This window comes from Coturnix japonica, chromosome 5 (genome assembly GCF_001577835.2).
Source record: "Coturnix japonica isolate 7356 chromosome 5, Coturnix japonica 2.1, whole genome shotgun sequence".
In the NCBI taxonomy this organism is placed as follows: Eukaryota; Metazoa; Chordata; class Aves; order Galliformes; family Phasianidae; genus Coturnix; species Coturnix japonica.
The window spans coordinates 32,826,630-32,849,213 of NC_029520.1; the positions used below are offsets into that span (position 1 = coordinate 32,826,630).

At 43.6% G+C, this 22,584-nt stretch overlaps 2 protein-coding genes across 2 annotated transcripts in view; one reads left to right on the forward strand and one right to left on the reverse strand.

Annotated features, from left to right (window-relative positions):
* The first annotated feature begins 778 nt into the window (after positions 1-778).
* On the forward strand, positions 779-4,847 carry INSM2 (INSM transcriptional repressor 2). Its single transcript, XM_015864985.2, has one exon. It carries the CDS (start codon positions 847-849, stop codon positions 2,176-2,178), a length of 1,332 nt encoding a protein of 443 aa, XP_015720471.1. The 5' UTR covers positions 779-846; the 3' UTR covers positions 2,179-4,847.
* RALGAPA1 (Ral GTPase activating protein catalytic subunit alpha 1) overlaps positions 3,709-22,584 on the reverse strand; it is a 106,999-nt gene continuing 88,123 nt past the window's right edge. The window contains 3 exon segments of the mRNA XM_032445110.1: positions 3,709-5,059; positions 6,932-6,934; positions 13,247-13,371. Coding sequence (XP_032301001.1) covers positions 4,899-5,059; positions 6,932-6,934; positions 13,247-13,371 — 289 coding nt within the window. The 3' untranslated portion in view covers positions 3,709-4,898.

Consider the following 22,584-nt stretch of genomic DNA (forward strand, 5'->3'; position numbering starts at 1 on the left):
GTCCCCGTGGGACTGTCACAGCTCACCCCGGGTAACCAAGTGACCCAAAAGTGAAGTGCTGACAACTTGAGGAAGCGTGGTAAAGCAATTCTTCCCCCCACGTACAGCCGTGCTTCCCAAGGGTATCTGTTAGCAACTCGGTAAACGCAGCCGCTCCTGCTCCGCGCACGGCTGCAGACTCGCGGCACCCACGCGTGGCCGCGGTGCAGGGCTGGCTCTGCAGCCATTCGTTGCCCTGTGGCTCAGCCTGACATCCCTCAAGCTCCGCAGGATGCCCGGCAGCGACGCGGCCGGGTGCCGTACAGCAGCAGCTCCCGGGGTGACAGAGCGCTCGTTCTGAGCTGCAGAGGAGCTCGAGGAGCGGCGTTTCGCGACGCCCGCACCGTGACCCGCGGAAACGCTCTCGAGGTGCGGTAGAATGGCGCCCGCCGACAGCCGTTCCTGCGGCCCCTCCGGCTCCTCGGAGGAAAACCCGGCAGGGCGGACGGCTCGGCCTCGCCGCGGATGACGGCTGCCGGCACGGCCCGCGAAGGGCAGCGAGGGGCGCTCCTGCCGTGACCCCGGCCGGGCTTCCGGGCCCGGGGATGCCGCCGTGCCCCGTACCGCGTCCCCTTCTGAGCGGCCGCGCCCCGGGGGGCGCCGAAGGGGCCGCACCGCTCTCTCCGCGCCCGCCCCGGCAGCGGGGAGCCCCGGCCGGGTCCGGCCGCCCCCGCCCCCGCCGCCGCCAGCGCCGGCCCCAACTCCTCATTGGCCGCCGACGCCGGAGGGAGGATGACGGCCGGGCGGGAGCGGGCGCCGGGGGTATAAAGCAGCGAGGGCTCCGTTCCCGCCGTCCTCCACCTCGCCATGCCGCGCGGCTTCCTCGTCAAGCGCAGCCGGCGTCCCGGCGGCTCCTACCGGGCGCGCCCCCGGGAGCGGGACCCGCCGCCCCCACCGCCGCCCGCCGCATCCGAGGGCGGCCCCGCCGCTAGGCCGGGGGCGGAGGAGGAGGAGGAGGGCGAGGAGGAGGGGGGCAACGCTGCCGCCGCCCGCCCCGCGCCCGCGCCCGCCGCCGCGACGTGGGCCGGGGGCGCCGGGCTCGGTCATCCGGAGGGTCCGTGCGGCGGCTGGGGGCCGTGCGGCGCGGCGGGGCCGCGGGCGGCGTTCTTCGAGCGGTGCCTGAGCTCCCCCGCCTCCGCCGAGTCCTTCCCGCTGGCCGCCGCCTTCCCGCCGCCCGAGAAGCCGCCGCCGCCGCCCCGCACGCCGCTGCCCGCGCCCCCGCCGCCGCCCGTCCCCGCGCTGAAGCGGCCGTCGCGGGCCAAGGCGCCGGCCAAGAAGGCGAAGGCCACGCGGAAGCTGAGCTTCGCCGACGAGGTGACCACCTCGCCCGTGCTGGGGCTGCGCATCAAGGAGGAGGGTCCCGAGGGGCGGCCGGGCGCGGAGCCGCCGGGTGGCCGCACGCCGCTGGGCGAGTTCATCTGCCAGCTGTGCAAGGAGCGCTACGCCGACCCGCTGGCGCTGGCCCAGCACCGCTGCTCCCGCATCGTGCGCGTCGAGTACCGCTGCCCCGAGTGCCACAAGATCTTCAGCTGCCCCGCCAACCTGGCCTCGCACCGCCGCTGGCACAAGCCGCGGCCCGGCCCCAGCGCCGAGGGTCCCGCCGCCGCCGCCGCCTCCGCTCCGCCGGGCAAGGAGAACAGCCCCGAGCGGCGGCCCCGCGCCGCCCCGCAGCCCCCGGCGCCCCGTCAGCACCTCGGCGGCGCGGACAGCGGCGCGGCGGCCCCCGGCGCGGAGTCGTTCTCGTGCCCGTGCTGCCAGAAGCGGTTCCGGCGCCAGGCCTACCTCCGCAAGCACCTGGGCACGCACGGCGCCCCGCGGCCCGCCCCCCTCGGGCCGCCCGAGCGCGGGCAGCTCTCCTTCGGCTGCCACCTGTGCGGCGCCCGCTTCCCCTCGGCGGACATCAGGGACAAGCACCGGCTGTGGCACGCCGTGCGGGACGAGCTGCTGCTGCCGCCGCCGCCGCCCGGGCGGCCCGAGGGCGGCGGGGCGACGGGCGACGAGCGGCAGGGCTTCCCCTGCAAGCAGTGCCCCGCCACCTTCTTCAGCGCGCCCGGGCTGGCGCGGCACGCCAGCAAGTGCCACCCGGCGGAAGGCAGGCAGGTCCTGCTGCTCCAGGTGCCCGTCCGGCCGGGCTGTTAGCCCCACGGCCGCCCCGAGCCCGCGCTGTAATTCCTATGGAACGTCGCGGTCCGTGTCCGCGCGGCCGCGAGGCGGAGGGGCCGCGGCCCCGGGCGGGGCGGTACCGGGCTGCCTTCGGCCCGGGAGGGAGCGCGGCCGTACAGACGGTACTTAAAGAGAAGAAACATTTTTTTCTTTTCGAGCGAAAGGAGCCCGACCCAGCGGCCTCGTTTCGATAGCCTTAGCCCCCGAGCTTCACCACCGAAGTTATTGTGAAGTGTTTCGTTCGCTGTATTATGTACCAAATAGTCAGGAAGGTGAATGTTCCCGTTCAGTCGGTGTCCGGTCACATACTAGCTAGCAAATCGTATGGGAACCTTTTCGTGCTGTCCGCTTGCTAAGACGCGAGGTGTTGCTCTCCGTGCTAAGTACGCATCTCCCGCTCCTTCCGTGTGTCCGCTCTCCGGCACGGTGCGCGCTGCTCCGGGGCTGCCGCGGGTTCCGGCTCCTGCCGGCCGCTGTCCCGCAGCCGGGCCGGGCCGCAGCCGCCGTGTTGCGGGGCGCCCCGTGCTTTGGCGTTGCCCTGCCCAGCGCTCCGACGCGCCGCGGCCCTCCGGCCCGATGCCGGTGTGCCGGGCTGTATTTCTTCGTTCGGTTGGTAATTTATTTATTTATTTATTTTCACGCGGTGCCGCTTGTTTCCAAATGTGATCGCGGATGAGGCCAAAAGTAAGGACGAGCGAATTCAATAAATGGTCTAAAACAAAGCGAACGCCTTGCTTGAATTCCGGGGGGAGAAGCAGGTCGTTCGGTGAGCGCCGAAGAGCCAAACAGATGCCGGGCAGCCTTTGCTGCAGCGCTGGGAAAGGAGCACGCAGGGTATTCCCATCTTTTCATTAACAGCGGTGAATTCCCTAGTTCTGTATGTTGTTGCACACGACAGAGCGCTCGCACGTATCACGCCCGAGGGCTGAGAGCAAGGGATAACGCTTCATTTTATGTGTGCTTTGAGGACTTTTCGTGTTTGGGTTCCAGGATCTGGAGAACAGAAACCATCCGGCAGCCCCGTCGGGCTGCTCTGTGCCGCCTGCCGAGGCCCCACCTGCAGCACGCCGTGCACTGTAACAGTGCCTCTGTCAGACCCTTGGTAGTAACAGGTTCGGCTAAAAGTGCCCGTTCATGTCACTGAACTCAGTGTCACTGTGTGTCTTTAAACCAGCGTCCTCCTTTCTCTGCTTGTCTGAGCAAAGGGATGGGGCTACAGACCCTGCGGACACAATGATTGCTGGTTGTTCCTACAGTCAGCAGCAGCGCCGGGCTGCACTTTGTGCTGCCGGGCACCGTGTTCCCCACATCTGGGGCTGGGGATCCCACACGTTCCTGTGGTGGATGGGGAAGTGCCCCCAGAGCTGGCTCCCAGCCTGAGCCACCTGATTCCAGTAGGAGTGGAAGCCCCACATCCCTCGCAGCTGCTCCGTGTGCACTCTGCTGACCTTGTACAAACTGGAGCAGAAATCTAACGGCTCAGGTGAATGACTAATACACAAAAGGTGGTAAGAATAATTTTATTGTATTATTAAATAGCATGTCTTCTCTTCAACCATTACAAATTTGTAAATACTACATGAATGACAATACATAATTTATATTTTTACTGTTGCCCATATGATATATTTACACATGCAGTTAGTACCGATGCCATGCTACATTTTGTTAACAGCATTCTGTTGTTTGCCAGCCCCAAAATGTGAGCATCTCATCTCCGGTAGGAAAATATCTCTGGATGGGGGGAATGCGTGTACGGAGCTGCTCTCGGGGCTCAAATCAGCGGCACCGCAGGTCTGATCCTGCAGCGTGTTCCCTTTGCTTCTGCAGTACACAGCATCAGAGCAATGAGTTTAGATCAGGAAAGTGCTTTTTTTGTCGTTTGTTTGTTTTGAAGGAACAATGACACACATACAGCCCAGCAGCCTGGGGAGCAAGGCTAAAACTCATGGAACTCAGTGGCACTGACTACTGATACCACTTGGAAAAGCAAACGTTATAAAAATATTTGGAAGCCAAGCAGAAGGAGAACCTCAACACAGTGATTTTTTTAATCTTTTCTGGCATAGCTGATGGCACCACCTGCACGGCTATGACATGACACACCGCCCTGTGAGGAAGGAGCACAAGTTGCTCTGTTTGGGCTCTGTGACGCCTGAAAGGCTGTTGGATCATTTCATTCTTAACATAAATGATCTGCGCGCAGGCTGTGTGTTAGCACTGTGACATCTGACAGAGGTTTTACAAACACAACTCCAATTCAAAACTGTACGTTCATCTTTCAAATTGTACGTATTCCTTTCTTTGTTTGAGAGAAAACTGCAACGGGGCACAATAAACATGGTGTAACCAAACGGCAGTCTCCAATTCTCATGTCATTCAGATCAACCCAGAGCTAAAAAGGACTTCTGGGGAGGTGCGTCCACCACCCAGAGCAGCAACGGGTACAGGGGGCAGGCTGCACTAAATAAAAAGAAAGGGAAAAAATGTAATAAAATAATAATAATAATAAAAAAGACAGCCTGGAGTTTGATTAAAAAAAACAAAAAGCAAACAAACAAACAACAAAAAAAAACCACAACTAAAAAAATCCCACTAAAATATGAAAGTAAAATTCCAGTGTCACTGTTTAAAACAAGCAGACAGAAGGGTAGGCAGGGGCTGGGTGCTGTCAGGAAGCTGTGGGCACCCCGCCCTCAGGACTTGTTGGCCGAGCCCGAGGAGCGCCGCAGCTTCATGGACATGCGGCTCTTGCTAGTCCGAGGAGACATGGGTGAGGCTAAGTCTGTTCCATCCGCCTGCGCTGCTGCTGCTGCTGCTGCTGGAGGCTCTCCCGGCTGAGTCTCTGGGCAGGAGCCTGCAGAGGACAGCAAGAACCGAGGCTGTCAGTGCTGCCTCCATGCCGCGGCGTGGGCATCTGCACACGAGGGCAGGCAGGAGCCCCAAGCTGCCTGCAGCCCACCACGTGTACCAGCCCCTCACCAGCTGTGGGTGGCCGCAGTGCCTGCCTCAGCACCACCTCTAGAGAAAGGTTGGTGCTGGGGGGCTACCGGGCTGCAAGGCCACAGAAACCCTTGTCCTCGGCCGCTGACGCAGCACTGAGGTGGGCACTGTAACTGCTACGGAGTGGGACTGACCCCTGTCTGGCTCCCTGCAGGGATGGGGAGGGATTATGCAGGCCGTCGCCCCAAAGAGTTAAGTTTTTATGACAGCATGGAAGGTAAGAGCCCATTGTGTGTGAAAGGAGCTTTGGGGATGCAACTGAAAAGGTGGAGTGAGCTGGGAGAGCAGAATGCCTCTTCCCATCTGAACTTCGGTCAGTGCTCCAATTCCTGCAGGGCCCACAAGGCAAAGCTTGAACAGATCGTATGAGCTGGATGCACTGTGCATCCCATGTTCTTTGTAAAAGGAACAAGATGAATTTGAGATAACGGTGCAGAGCTCATCCCCACACCCAGAGCTGCTCCGCAGCAATGTCCCCAAGGAGCCCTTCTCATAGAGCCCAGCCCACCTCTGCCAATAGATTCTATGGGAAGGAGGCAGTGCGACGCAGCAGCTGTGTTCTGCCTCCTGGGTACAGAAGTGGGATGCTGCAAACTCACATGCACAAAACTAAACTGATTTGATCAGCCATCTGCAGAGACCGACAGCTGCCTGGCCCCAGTCCCTCCCCACTGCCACTGGCCACTTCTGAGCTGTATAAACTACATACAGCAGCTCAGTCTTGCAGAAGTCAATGGGAAACCCCTGCTGGCTTCAGTAAGCCAAAAAGAATATCACTTGCTATTCCTTCTGCACCACAGCAGTGCTTTTAAAATAATAATAATGCAATAAACAGAACTGAAGGTATTTCTCAGTTAACATTTCATATATAATGGGTGCAAAAAACCCCTGCTAAAAAGAGAATTTTTCTTTTTCCTTGGAAAGACTCCTGTCAAATAAAATCATGGCTCAGGTAGGAAGCCTGAGAGTACAGTTAAAGCACTGCCATAAGCCTGAAGGGTTTGGTGCCTGGAGCCCCCCTGGCCTGACCACTACCTGCCTGTTTCACCAAGGCCCCACACTCTCTTTCTCCAGCTGACACCAGCCACCGAGGTGACAGGGAGGAAAAAGGGCTGCTATTTGTTCCCCAGCTGGGGACAGCAATTCTCTTCATGAGCTGGAGACTTCATTGCCAAACAATCTGGAAAAGCACGATAATGCCTGACTTACTGCGCCTCATAAAAAAAGGCAGGCAGGGAAACATGCGCTCTCATTTTCTGAAATTCTATCTTGTTCTAATTTTACAAGGAATTAAAGCATTTCAAACGGTGGAAGTTAGAGAACAGAAAATAACCGTTGTTGTTTTGCACAGCATACCATTCACAGCTAGCGTGAAAGACCTTCCGTTTCAAGCCTTTGCCCTTTACCTTGATGTGGCCAATGCTTTCTAGTGGAGGTTTTGGAAGGAGAAGAAATATCACAGCATTTCTTTCTTTGTTGAGAATGAAGAAGTGATGAGGAAGGAGAAGTGGAAAGAAGTAAGGAAGGGGGAGGAGAAAAGATAAAAGATAACAGGCGTGAGACATGAGACACGAACTGCAGAGATTGAAGGGCATTAACAGATGAGTACAGAAAACAGAATTTCGAGTTTCATTATGCAATTGTTGCTCATGCTACGGGTTAAAGAAAGTGATGAGTTAGTTATGTGCAATGAAGCAACAGCTCAGAAATCCGGTGTCATACTTACCAACTAAGCATTACAAGAAAAAAAGGAAGGGAGAGAGAAAGAAAAGAATTCTATGATATTATCCAGATCCAGCAACCTTATTTACAGCAACTGAGATACATCCTAAGCATTGTCTGCAATGTTTTCTCAAAGTCTGTGAAAACAGTTGAATACTCACACACATACACACAACCGAGAAGGAAAAACAAATGGCAATTTGACACATGGCTTCTGCTCCCCAGCTGTTCCACCTTTCTATTTATGCTACAATTACAGCCAGTCTCAACACGAGACTCTGAAATCACACCAAGAAGATAAAACACTGGATTTGAGCCTGTTAGACCAAGTCAAGGAGTAAAACCACACTTCAACGTTTTATTAAGGGCAGGATAAGGAAAGCCTTAAAACTCCAACTATTTCAATCAAGGTGTTTTTCTTGCCATATCTTCAAGTTTTGGTTATGATTTCTGCAAACAGACATCAGAAATCACTGCATTCATGTGCAGTCCAGTTTTAAGAAACTGACTTAGAGTTGCTGAAGAACAGAAGTCATGTAAAGTGATTTTCACATCTGAACATACCACACCAGAAGAGTGAAGAATAATGGCACTTAAAATATACTTAAAGTCTGACAGCAATCAACAGACTAATTCATAACTCAGTTTCTTTGGATTTTAGATATGAATATATATCTACACAGGCACACACACACACGTAGGTACTAAGTGTGGTTATATAAATTCACAAGTTTTGTTTCCCCTTCAGTTTTAAAATCTTCAGTGTAAAATGTTGAAGCTCTATATCTTTGTGCAATGAAATATTTAGTTATCCAAACTATAAAACTATGATTAAAATAAGGCCTTATTCTCAATTGACCTGTAACAAGAAAATTCAATTAAAATAAACAAAATAGATGAATTAACTTTTTTAAGACTTTGAAAAATGTTTAAAAGTCATTCTTTTTTTTTTTTTAGTGTCTTAAGCTTGACAACTGACCAAACTGGCATGAAGCATTTGATCAGCTTGATATCAGTTTGATAGCGTGGGATCACAGCATGAAGCTGTTTCAGTTGTTTGTGAACATGGAAGCTATTCAGGGGAGCTGAAATGGAACATTTTCCCAATACTTCTGCAATTTTCAGAACCCTCTAAAGACAGTAGGACTTTTATTTGCCTCAGAATAGAGCTATTTTAAATATAAAAAAGGAATCCTAACTGCCGAGTGGCTTAGAAAGTAACTGTGGTGGAGGGATACAGAAACACCACAGCACACCCATTTGCATGGTGCATCTCCTCATTCAATGGTTCTGAAATGCAGAGGTGAAAAATTTAGACCATAAATGCAGTGGGGCGCTGATACGCCGCCTCTTGAGCTTTCTGGCTTTATCACATCAGTTGTGTGATCAGAGTTTTTCTGAATGTCATTTCTGCGAATGACCACACAGGGAAACACCATTTGTCCGTGTTGGCAAATTCTGATTTTAAGATGCTTCAAGCCCTGCCTCATCCAACCTCCAGGGAAGAGAAAAAATCACTCAAATAGTTTGTGCCCTCTGCCACTCTCACAAACACCAGCCCAAAGCTGTCCAGACTATCAGTTACACTCAGCAGAGCCCTGCTAGGGCCAAGGCATTATATCTGTCTGCAGTTTTGGGAAAAGATGAAAGTAAGCAAGAAGCAGGTACAGAGAGGAAGACTGCAAAAGCAGCTGCCAAGCAAGATGAGAAGCAGAAGAAGAGATGATGAGTGGCCTGGAGGCTTGAAGCTGGGTAGGAGAGAGAGAGCTGGAGCCAGACATGAGAAAGATGCACAACCAAAAGGGGTTCATGGAACATGAGTTGAAGAGCTTATGTCCAGCAAAGGATACTCTTCAGAACCTGTCTGGAAAGCTGACTACTGGAGAAACCTATTCTCTATCAGCAAATAACTTGAACACACACTGACAACATTTCTACTCTTTCCATTGGTAGAGGTTCAGGCAGAGCTCACTGTCACCACAAATCACTGCACTGCCCCAGTTTGCAGAAATTGGTGGTGGATCTTGAGGGTACAGTTTTGCTTATGAATCAGTAGGGCTGTTAATCAACGTTACAGTTTCTCTTTTGTCCTGTGCCTTAAGCAAAACCAAGAATGGAAAGAGCTACACATTAAATGTTGTTACAAAACAATTAATCTGTAAAGTCAAATGTTCAAAAGCTAGGAAATACCAGAACTAGAATTGTACATGCTGCTGTAATTTCATCCCTTGGTACATTTATGTATGGGATTTTTTAAATTGAGCAACCATGTTCCATTTTTTTTTTCAGTAGACTCCATTAATTCTACAAAGTTGATTCGTCTGGGACTCCAGCAGTCAGAGAATCACAGAGTTGGAAGGGACCTTTAAAGGTCATCTAGTCCAAATCCCCTGCAGTGAACCACGACATCTAAAGCTAGATCAGGTTGCTCTAGTCCACACTGAATTTACTGCTTCAAGATGCTGAGGATCCTCAGCTTACTGTGATCAAAGTGGTTAACAGATATTCAGAAACATTTAGTGTTTCAGCTTCAGCTGTCCAGTGTGGAATTTTTGGAAAATCTAATTAATTTCTGTGGTTTTGCTCTGACTTGGAATTACAAAAAAAAATCTTAATAAGTCTAGACTGAAGAAGAATAATGAGAAACTCTTCACAGCCCCAATTCATAAAACACTCCTGCTTTTAAGCGTGTTTTCAATCCCAAATTCAACCACCAGCAAGGTTAGACCTCTCTGCAGTGAGAAAAGCACCACCATCACCTGTGAAGGGCTAAGACAGGATAAAAAAGATGATCAAATTCTCTATTCAAAGGTACACAGCAAACGAACAGCAGAGTGGATGATGATGCAGGCTCTGGAATGTGAGATCTTGTGCAAGGCTGAAGAACCATTGACCCCACATTCCCCCATCTCTCTACCTGTAAGTCAGCATCCCTGCTGACTGTGGGAGAGAGGCAGCAGAACTGCTGAAGTCTGGCATGAAAATGCAGGAATGATTGCTGAGATCAGAAGGTCTTCTGCCAGCATCGCAAGTAAGATACTATGGCAGAGAGGTTCCCTTTCTGTGAGATTTACTATATGGTGGTCCTATTTATGGTATTAGAGTGAGGAATAAAAAAGAAGAACCAAAAGTAAATAATCAATACAATTTAAAACTCAGAATCTTATCATCATGAGGTCAATAAGTCCTTCAATATCCTTGAGCTTGTCACTGAGTTTCCTTGGCCTACTCTGGTGTCACAGAAATTGGGTTTACTCAATAGCTGTATAGCAGGAACTATTAGTTCGCAGTTATTCTGTTTGTTAGATACAGAAAAAAAAAGAAAAAGAAAAAAGAATGCAGTAGCAAATGAATTATATTCTGTGACTAATTAGAGGTAAATCTCCAAAAAAAAAAAAAAAAAAAAAAAAAAAGGAAAAGGAAAAGGAAAAGAAAAAGACAAAGAAAAAGCATACATGCACTACACTATTCAAGTCCCTAAGCACGGGGAGGTAGGCTTTGCAGATATTCTGACAGGATAGCCTACATATCTAGGTAAGACAGCAGCAGCCAAAACAACATTCTATCAAGGAGTAACCACTCTAAGGAAGGAAACAGTTTTTGCCAAGGACTGAAGCTTTCATGAACTGAAAAAGCACACTGTCACTGAACATCATGTTCTCTATTGGCATAGTTTAAATGAAAAATTTGGCATGCTGAAAGTGGCTGATAGGATCACAACAAAATTTACAATGCCTGGTGGTGAGCTTTTGTAGCTTCACCGCTTCCATATATCTGTTTCAGAGTAAGGAATTGTAGGCATGTAGTATCTTATAAAAATTGAACATTTTCAATAACTATACTTGGATCATGATCTCGAAGCTTAAACAATCGAGTCTGTAATACCTAACATGTGGAAATATTTTCTGATTATTTCTGGTCTTTTTTTGTTTTGTTTTGTTTTGTTTCTTTTTTCCTCCATAAAAAGCAGACAAAATATTTTTAATTTTGAAGAATAACTGCAACATAATTTTAGAAGCTGATCAGAAATTTTCAGGTGATGCGAAAACAACTGGCAGGTAGCCTGCAAAGTTTTGAGTCATTCTGGAGGCAATGAATGTGTGTGGATGCCCAGGCAGGACTCCAGTGCTGCTCCTTTGTGCAGTCCTGGAACAAGTCAGACCTCCACAATCATTTTTCAAGAGTTTCTAGATCCAGGGACCGTGGAAAGTTGAAATCTGGTGGAATCTTAGGACCATGGTCCTTCGAAGTTGAGGGTCATCTGCATCTACCTTGCTCACAGGTATACCTTCATTAGAACTGGAAACTGGCAGTTTCCAGACTAATCAAGCTTGGGAGATGACTGCTACCTGCATGGCACAAGGTCCAGAAGAACATTTCCTTTAGGACAAGACATCGCATTTTGTGCAGTGTAAACACGCACATTCATTCAGATGTGAAATGCATCACAGATTCCTATTAATGAGTTTTCTGCAGAAAACCATTATGAGAGAAAGCTTAAGACAAAAATCAATTTTTTCAGAATTCTTTTTCCAGATCAAGTTAGAGTAAGCAAGTATGACTCAGACAGTTCTTATGGGAATACAGGAATTGCCACCGTGAAGCAACGTCCTTTATTAGTTTGATGCAGGCTTTGCTTCTCCCTGAAAGAATAAGCTAGATGAAGAACACAGAACCACTTAGCCTGGAATGAGATTTCCAAAAGTGAACAGGCAGAACTGATACAAGCACGCTAGAATATGCACTATACAAAGTGTCTGGTGCTGAATACATACTGAGTGCATTAGGTAGGAAAAGTGGCAGAGATTGGTGTCTCTGGTCATTGTTTTTAAAGTTTCCAGTTACAGATTCTTCCTATTCAAATGTTTTCATACATTAAATTATGTTACTATCTTTGACCTAATCTGATTAGTTTTAAATTACTACCATTTAATTTAGTTTTCCTTTGGTTTTGATTATTTACACAGGAATAGCTCTACCACTTATACTCTGAAACTAACTTCTATTCATGGTTTATACTTACACACAAAAGAATCTCACTGTTTTAACATCTCTCAGTGATTCTTTCTGCAGACTTCACCAGAATTCTTTTTTAATTTTGAAATTTATTTCTGCATATTTTATTAATTAAGAAACAAATTTTGAGATAATAACTTACCAAATTAATTAATTCTTACAAAATTTATTTACAGCTTTTCCACAGTAGCACTTTGATTTATTTGACATTAAATAAGGGTTTCTGAACAAAGGATTTCAAGTGTTACACATTCTTCTTCTCCTTCTCTCCTATGTTACCACTGCAGAATGCCTTACAACATCAATGAAAGACAGTACAGGGTACAAAACACACCACTGCCATTCAGTACTACTTGTTCATGCTGAGAAACGAAGGTCAATACAATAAAGTGTTACTCATTCAACAACTGTCTCTACCATTAGTTACCTTAATCCCAGAACCAGTGTTAGTGCTTCATGCAGACCTGAGGTTAGTAAAAGACTAAAACTTTAAGAAGATGTAGTGTTCATTTCTCAATCAGTGTGAAATTCTTTTTAGTGTGAACAAGGGCAACAAGGAAAGTTTGCATACAATTTGGTTACAAGCTTAGTGCTCTAGTAAAAGTAATAGGAACAAAGGGGTTTTTTGGACACTTTGTCTTACCTTCAGATAAACAGAACTGATATTTAATGATCTAAAAAGAGGGGAAATAAAATAAATGAAATAATCATAAGGAGTTCAGGAAATTTCAGAACAGGAAGGCCTTGAATCACTCATTTTCTTACCGATTTTATTATTAGTAACTGAAAATGCAGTATCCCCTTATAGAACAGTGGAAAGCAAAAATTACCTTCAGAAAACTTTGCAACTAGCAAGCTGGACACAGATGATTGATTGCAATGCTCTCAGGTTTCTAGTTTGGAACTTTTCATTTAAGAAATGTAGAGAGCTTAAAACATTTTTACAGGGAAGGTGTACTGACATTAAATTAGTCTACACTGGCCTAAACTAGCCTACATGAATCAGCACTGACAAGTCATTGAAATTTTACATGAGATAATGCAATAAAATACATTGTGAAAATACACTTGCTACATTAAAGGAGCTGGCCAAGTCTTACTGTCTGGCAATGGCTCATGCCAGACAAAAGAAAAAGGGCTAAAGGGAACTTTGTAGAAGTTCTTTAATAGGTGCATATAGTCTTTCAGATTAACGGAAACCATTAATGATATGAAAAGGTTTGAATGTTCATTCTTTATAAGTAAGGATACTGCATTTGATGTAAGATTGTATAAGAACACAGTTCTTCACTGTTCTTCTTACCTGCATCTGAGGGCAAATGGTGGTAAGGTGCTGGACAGAAAACCTGAGCAGCAAAATCCTCAAAAGTTGTAGGTTCTAGGTGATGCTGAACAATTGTTTGCAGGTATCGTGCTCTCTCCTCATAGCTGGTTTAGTCGAGAATTAAGGAACAATTTATATCATGTACTGTAATTGCTAAATATCAGCGCCTAGTAATTCAGAGCTCTTACTGGTAAATATGCATTTCAACGATGTACATACTTATAGGAATTAAAAATAAGATTATCTGAAGCACTGTAATAATAGAAACTGCAAGACAAATATAATCAATGTGAACCTGATCGTTCCATTATCCCCTTTTCAAGCTTCACAGAATACTTTCTGAAAATCTTTTCAAACTACAGCAGTTTAAATGTTCTCTCTAAACAGAATGCTTTGGCTACGCTCTGGTTATAATCAAATTAAAAACCCTACATTTTCAAGAAGACAGTGTCAAAAGTAACATGAGCATTAACAAAATAATTTATTTTGCACTTTGCTTTGACAAACTCTTTCCATAATCCCTAAACACACACGCAGCTAAGATAAATACCAAGTTTAATTTGGGTATTGGGAAAAACACCTCATCGATTATGCTGTTAAAACATGCAAGACTATTTGTAAAGAATCTGCAAGACCCCTAAATACTGGCTAACAGGGTGCTGGCAGGGCACTGACAGCAAAATGCTGTACTTCTTCCTTTTCACCATGTTCTCCCTCTCTGATACTATTGACAAGAGAGCAGTGTCTTGAAGTGTTGCTGCTTTTGAAGAACCCTCTCCAGGCTGCTTGTTCCAGCAGGCCTGATTGTGCTGTTAGCACAGGGAGAGCGAGAAAAAGAGAGAATATTTCTGCTGTTCATGAAAGCAACTATGGAAATGGCTGTCAAAATGTAGAGCAGCAGGCAGCAACATACAATTATCAAGAAAAACTACCATGCTGACTTCATGTCGTACAGTTCCCGAACTGAGAAATCAGTTAACCTTTTCTCTGACAACTTTCAAAGTCCTCCAGCTGGACTCAATATGCTGAATGAGGGAGAATTTCCCAAGTTACCTTACATAACCACAATGCGATCAAATTTTTTTCCTGACATTTATGATTGTGCATATTTTGTTTCTGTATTTTCTCTATTGATAGTAAAACCGTGTTCACCTCACAGATACATACATGCTGCCTAGCAAACTCCTCCCAAAAAACCCTCAATTCCCCCAGCCCCGAAACCAAATCAACCAAACAAAAAATATGCACAATAAAATCCAAATCAGCATTCTGTGGAGGAATGTACTCAGAATGTTTTGCAAAGGTTGTGAGTTCTGACTTCAGGTTTGCTGCTCTTTTGGAGCAGGAGAGGGAGTGAGGAAACTTCCTTTTTGATTCAATTTTGTCTGTGAAACAGGGATAATATTAATCTCTGTATCTTGCACACGTATTTTAGTAAATTAAACTGCACTAGAAGTGACTAAAGTTTTTAGTAACAAGTGCTAACATTTTATATAACTGTTTTCAGTTATCATGACAAAATTTTCAGCCCTACATTACCACTAGAAACAATACCCTTCATTATATCTATGAAAACTAGAGCTCAGCTATTACAGAACTTTTCCTATGTACAATATTTACTATATATTTTGCAGTACATCTAATATGTAGGAATGCAGAGAGAATGTATTATCTGAAAACAACTTCCTACTGAATATGATCGTCTTAGTGTTGTTTCCTTAGACCACAGCTTGGTTGCAAAACAATTTTACCTTTAAAATTTGTGTTCCAATTTTTGTCTTCTGGATCCAGACAGAGCTGAAACCCAGAAGAATTCTCAATCTGGAGAAGCTGTAATAAAAGCAATGGGACAAGAGAAAATACAAAAATCTCCTACTGTAAAGAGTCTTAGGTTGGGGGATAAACACAGTGTCAAGCCTTAAGAGAGAAGAGTAATATAGCACATTTTTTAAGAGGCTACGTATAAGTGGTAGAGGATGAAACTGATGGTTGAAGTCTAAATAATACTACGTATCTCACAACTTGTTGAAAAGCACTTTTTTTCATTGGGGGAGATTCACAGCTGCTGAATTTTCTGCAGTTAATAGAGTCCTTTGATTCACAGCAGTGCCCCTTGCACAAAATATACTGGCCTTTGTGTATTACCAGAAACTAATTTTCTATTTGGCTGAAAAGGGAAAAATGGGGTTATTGCTTCTCCCTCCTACAGAGCTTTTCATTATGCCTGATGCACTCAACTTCTAAGCTCTTCTGAGAAAAAAAAATAACTGAAGAGGCAAGAGGTAGAAAAATGAGCTTGTTAGCACATTAGAAGTGAAGTATCTTGGTGGGCCCTAGAAATTCCCAGTGGTGTGTTAACTTATCACTCTATGCATGCTGGCACTGATAGTCTCCCAATTGATCACTCTCTTTTCGCACCAAAGGTGCTGCCAGGAAGCAAAGGCTGAAGGCCCACAGGAGAACAGGCTGCTATCAAAACAAGCTGTTTTTAAAAGTCTGCTTGAATGGGTAAAATGTTTCATGGTAAAGTAGGGTGGAGACACCTACCTCCTTTTCAAATGCACTACTTTCAGAGGTCTCTGAAGAAAATCTTTCAGGTTACCCTATTATACCCAAAGCTTATACACAAATAAGGCCGAAATGAAGGAAAGTTACCACTTTGAATGCAACGAGGACTTTCTCATTCTTCAGTCTTTGTACCCATCTCCTAACCAAATAAAGAAGTCTTGACACAGACGCTGACTGAGGAGGATAATGATGTTTTTGTTACTCAGTGGAGAGGACACGCTTATATCAGTTCTAAAAGACCAATTCAAATGCACACTTAGCACACCCAGAGAAAGGTAATTCAGCTGCCAGGTTGCTTCTCGTCTTAGCAATCCTCAAAACTATCTGCACTGTGTCAAAAACAGAATTCTGCTTAAAAAAAAAACCAAAAAAAAAAACCAACCCATATATCTGATGCGAAAGCTAAGTCCAAAAACTGCACTAAGAAATGATACAATCTCCTCAGAACAGCTCCTCTGTTACAAAATGAGTAGCTGAGGTTTGGACACTTACACCTTCTACTTGCAAGTACTTCAAGAACATTCTAGCATTTTAAAACATCATTTTTATGTGTGTGTGACTGAGATAATCCAGTTCTACACTTCACTTGAATGCTACTTATCTGCAAAGAGTGACCATAATCCCTTGGAGGTTAATTTCTGCATTACTTCTGTTAGGCTAGGCATTTCTTTCTTTAAAATGCTGCTCTCTAGGGAAGAGTTATTAGCACCTATAAATTGAGTGGCACACACAAACTCAATGGCTAGTAATAACAGTGGAAATGCAAGCTACATTCTTGCTGTGAGTGGATGTTGCCACTGGCATCCCAATTAAGATGGAATGGGATGGACACACAGACAAACCAGCAGAGAAAGAATCAGTTTGTGACTAAACTCAAACTAACTGTGCCATAAGCTTTCTGCTTCTGAAGAAGCTTACTGGCAAAAAAGATAACAGATAAAAGATAGACTCAAATCTGCTGGCTAAAAACTGGCAGATATATAACAACACAAAAAGCACAATAAACCATCCAAAGATCTGATGAAATTATTTCATTATACTTTTTCAGAAGTTGTACTCCTGCAATATACAATGAATATAACAACAACAAACAATCCAGAAATTGTGCCCTTACAGGTCATTCAGGTTGCAGTCACTGCAACTAACATTTCATCTGCATTACAATTTATGTAAATTTTTGTATACTCAGAACTGCAGAGCCTACTTTCAGGACATCCCACTTTGAATAATAAAATGGCCTGGGTTGAAAAGGACCGCAATGTTCACCTAGTTTCAATCCCCCTGCTACGTGCAAGGTTGCCAACCACTACACCTGGCTGCTCAGAGCCACAGGGCATTGACAGGGCATTCTCTTCAGGTATCACTTTCAATCTGCTATTTCCTCACAGAAATGCAGGTTACTTATTTTAACTTTACAGTCAATAACTACTTGATCAACTTGATCAAAACTACTAAGACAACATCTTAGAAGGCTTATGTAATCTGTTGGCGTGCAGGTCACACAGCTATTCATACTTCTCACTACTGTTTCACATATCCTTGTGTTTTGCATCCTCCCTCATCTTGTGTCTTCATTTTTATACTTAGCTTTTTAACTGTGAGGATACAAACAGCATTTGCCTAGTCTGTGCAACGGTTTAACGAGACACATCTATGGTCACATTTATACACTATCTATGGCTATACATATGTCATGATAACACAAGTAAAATATTTTTCTTCCATGCATCTTCATACACCATCCTCATCTCCTTCCATATTACAAAATGTCCTCAGCTCCAATGGCTGGAATGACATTCTTGTAAGAGGCAGTAGATGCTGCCTCGAAATTGGAAACCAGTCTCTCATTTCCTAGATGACTGATGTAAGTACTGAGTTACCTTCTGTTGTATTTGTTTGGAAACCAACCCAGTAAGCATACTTTCAAAACTCTATGAACTGCTGCCTTACAAGTAAGACGAGTAAAGAAACACCTACCTCTGCTCAACAGGTAGAAAGCAGCATGAGCAAGAGGCACAAGAAAATGTATTATCTTTTTTTCCTATCTCTGTGTCTTATTCAGACAGACAATAAAAATCACAATATCAAGCACCTTTATGAAAGTTATATTAATAAATCTTCCCTTCTGATATACATATATATGCACAACCATTTGTGATATGCTTATCACAATAAAAAAGCATATTGGTGTCACAATGTACATGCGATCACAACACTGACGGTATGTAGAATCTGAGAGCCTTTGATTCCATTGCTATGAAAAAGAGAATCTTCTGATGATTGCCTAGAAATACCTTTTAGAACAAAAGCCAGAGAATGCATTTCTAAATAGCACGATGGACCTTTTTCAAGTTAAATTACAAACTATTGTTAGAAATACATGTACAGCTGCATCCCTGGCAGTTTCAATTGTTAGCAAAATCATCTAAGAAGTCAATATATATTGATATGATTGTGAAGAGTAAAAGCCAGGCATTTGAAAAACAATTTAGACAAGCAGTAGCCAAAGCACTGCTCCATTATTAACAGGAAAATGAAAGTCTTCCACCCAGAGATACTTGTTTGTAGGCTCAGTGGACACCTATAAGAGGCCGCTTCTATTTGATTGCATGCACAATGTATAAAAGAGATGAATGAGGTTTCAAGAAAAGCTATGTAAGATGGCACCTTTTTGTTTATACCTACCCCGTCATCAAATTTAGAAACTCACTTCTTTGTAAGGAAAAATAACGGTGCTATATTGTCAACAATCAAAAAAGCTCCCACAATATTAAAGACCAAAGGGGAAAATATATATATAAAAGAGAGAGAAAACATTGAAGTACAATAAATGGTAGACATTGGTAGGATTTTAACCTTCTAGATTCCTGGGTCTGAAAAGGTGTTCGAACCCTGCAGAATTAATTGCTACAATCTGATATATTTATAATGAAAAAAGCAGAAAATTTATTCGGCAGATTTTTCCTTGTAAATTACAATTTCTGACACAAAAAAAGTAAAGGACAGCTTTCTCCAGAAAAAGATACAGTACAATATCATACAAGCACAGGTTGAAACCAAGGTTAAAACCTAAGCTTAGTAGAATTTGACAAAACCCAACCATCATACTTTCAGAAATGGAAATGTTTTTGTGTGTGTGTTTTTTTTTCTGTGAAATCTCACTATGAAAGGAAGAGATCGTTTGGTGGTTGTCAAATCAGATGAACTCATACCGAGTCACAACAATTTGTACGCTTTGTTGGCTCCTAGAATTAAGGATGTAAGTTGGGATGCTATTGATCTGGTGTTGGAAGCCCTGCAACCAGCTGCATTTTGTATGTAGGTGGGTGATCAGTATCAACTGGCCTCACTGAGAAGAACAGTTAAAGTTCTGTTCTACTTTGAAAAGCAACTGTAGAAGTAGCACCTACTTAATGCATTTCAGTGATTCTGCATCTATTTTGCATGGTACATAAAGATTCTTTTTCTCAACTGTAACTTCTATTAACTCAAGTCAACTTATTTCTCATAGTCAGCCTGGGTTCTTTGCTGTTTCTTAAATACTACCAATATTGAAAATTGGCACATAAATATTTTGCTCTGTGCATCTGTTTACACAGATATGCTGCAAATGAAAGCAGTGTCTGCATACGCAATTGGAGTTTATCCACATCACTGATGATTTATAAAGCAGAATTCAGTATATGCCTCTCATATCCAATGCAAGATTTTCAGGTTAAAGGGAAGGAAAAAAAAAATAAATTACAATGCTTGATGCTATTGAAAAGGTGAATAATTTTACAGTTTTCTAAGGTGATTTTTCCCCCCAGAGAAATCATATTCTCTGTATTAGTGACAGCGCTTTTGTAAAACATAACAATCTATTTCCTTACTCATAAAACAGAAAATAAAACTCAGAGGACCCACTGTAATATTTTTAAAGTTCTAAGTTGCCTTTCATGAAGATATCTTAAAACTGTGGAAGGGACTCAGTGCTGATTATCCAAACCCACTAATTTTAAGAAGTAATGCATTCATATGACAAGCGACTAAGTAAAGTAGATATCTTGCTAATAAACTAAATCAATATTAAAAGTAAGTAACAAATGGACTACAGAATTTAAGTAAACATAAAATGCAGTATCTTAATCCTTAATGAAAATCTTTTTCAACACAAACTGTAACTGCCAAAGGGTTCTGTGATGCAATTTCTGAGGTATATGCCTTCAAGATGAGAATATAGAAATGAATAATAGATAAATCCATACAAATTAATCTCATCATTCCAGATTTTGAAAATTGTTTTTAATGCATATACTCGCATAATTCTTTAAATGAATATAATCAAAACTACGTTATTTATTATGCTACTAAAAAGTTCAACATACTTTAATGAATTGAAAATTTGGGGGTGAATTATAACTTTTTTTTTTCCCCTCCACTTAGAAGCTTTTAAAAAAGTACTAATTTTACAGTTAAAGGTGATTAATTCCAGTATAGATATACTATAGTTAAATGATGAAAAGGGCAAGCACAGGCTGGGCAAAGTTACAGCCACTGAGTGCTTCTGAGTCAGTGTATTGCTTTCTGCCTAGTTTACCACCACATTATATATTGAATGGCACTGACTTTATCTAGATTTATATAAGAATTTTTATTTTTACCATTTAAGCACTTGCAAAATTGCTAAATTACTGCAAGAAATTGTGATTGATGCTTACATTTTCTTCGGAAAACCCAGTACTGTCCTTCTAGGAACATTCTTGATGCATTGTTTATTTTTTTATCTTGTTCCATCAGATCTTAAAGCTAACTAAATTCTTCAGTGGTTTATAACATCTTCTGTGAAGAAAAAGCTGTGATTCATCAGAGCAGACAAAGCGAGGCTTTAATCCATTCCTGTAACCATATTGCCAAGTCTATATTGTTTACATTGCGTCTCAATTAAGAGACAGGCAGGACACCTGGTACTTCTTTATCTAAGTCCCACGGGCTGCCAGATGACTCAAAATCCATAACAGGTGCTAAAGCAGTGTGAGTGTAGCACCATTAACACAAACTGGAATTAGATAAAATTTGGACCATGCTTAACCACTTAAAACACTCAATTATGAAATGAAAAATGTAACCACTTTGTACCAAGCTCCTTTAGAAAAGGCACATAACAATGTGTAGAATTAAACTGCAAGTGTAATGGACTTAACATAAATTTTGCATCCAGTATAAATATTCTCTTGACTCAAACTATATAAAAAGTTATCATTTTAAGACAACCATATCAAAATATTTTGAGATTACACTATTTAAACTGAATGGACTCTTATGCAAAAAAAAAAATGACATCACTGATGCTCCGATTTCAAGCAATTTCCAAGGTAAGATGAAAAATTCTGAATTAATAATCTTTATTGAATTCTTCTACTCTGTATAGCCTTAAAGCTATTTTACTCTAAGGACTTGGGCAAATGAAAGCATCTTAAGGAATGATCTTAAAACAACAAGGTTCAAGTGAAAAAAATCAAAGATAAAAGATTCTGCCTTTTACTGAAAATCCCACTGCGATCTTTTTTTCAACACTTTTTCAGCTAAGGTGACTGAACTAAGTATTAAACTTTGACAGAACACACCTCATGAGAGGAAAAAATGAATATCAGAAATTTTACAGCGGGCAATTACTTAAGAACTATCTGTATCTAAATGCGCAGTAATCAAATTAAGTTTCTATTTAATATTGTAATTATCAAGAACACAGTATAGTGATTTTATTACCAGAGTAAGCAGTAACAAAGTACAGTAAACTGTCATTCAAGACAGTGTCATAGCATCTATGATAAGCAGCATATTGGCTTAAACTAATGCACTATATGCCTCTAGGGAACGTCAGGCTCAGAGACTGGGTTTTAACATCAGAATCTATCCATTAATCTTGACTTAAATATAATCTTCTCTGCAGTAAGAGGAAGAATGGGCATTCAATGAATTATCTGTTTGAAATATAGCAGCAGCAGATTAACACAAACATGTAGAAGAAAGTCTTGGTTTTGCTACCATTTGCTGTGTACAAAAATTACAAATCCTGAACTGCAATTCAGCATGAACAATAGTATGATCAAATGACTAACAGTATCGGAAGGAAAAATACCTCAAGACTGCAGCAGATTCCTCATTAAATTTACTTGTGATATAGTCAGAAGACTAATTACAGCATTTACAAACATCCCCAGTAGCCTATATTGTGGTAACAGCCTATGGGGGTGAAAATAAAACAGTGAAGGTACAGTGCTGCAGCTCTCATGTAGGCAGAATTTCCATTTCACCTTCCAGGGAGGATTTTGTCTTACTAACATTGTCCAGACAAGAATCGATGAAACTTGACGGTGTGTTGTGTTAATTATTTCACAGACCATCACAGATACCCAGCTTCAGGACTCCTTTGGAAGCAGGCTCCCTGAGGCAGACAGAATGGCTCACAAAGTGCTTCCAAAGTGGCACTGCTGTGATACAGACGAGTGGCAGGAGAAGCAACGACACGACCAGCCAAAGGGCTGAAGTTTATTAAGAATGTTGTCCCAAACGTGCTAGAGAGAGATGTTCAGCCATTTCAACCACTGCTTCAGCCTACAAATAATATACAGGGCAAAGAGAAGTGCTACCACATGCACTGACTCCAGATCTGGGGAGAGGGGCTATCCCTATTCTGACACTTAGAACTGCATTGGTTTAAAATCCAGCAATCAAGGTTCATGCATGTAAATATAAAAAAGCAAAAC

What these genes read in the sequence shown, in the direction of transcription:
- INSM2 (XM_015864985.2), top strand. Translation starts at nt 847, where the DNA reads ATGCCGCGCGGCTTCCTCGTCAAGCGCAGCCGGCGTCCCGGCGGCTCC.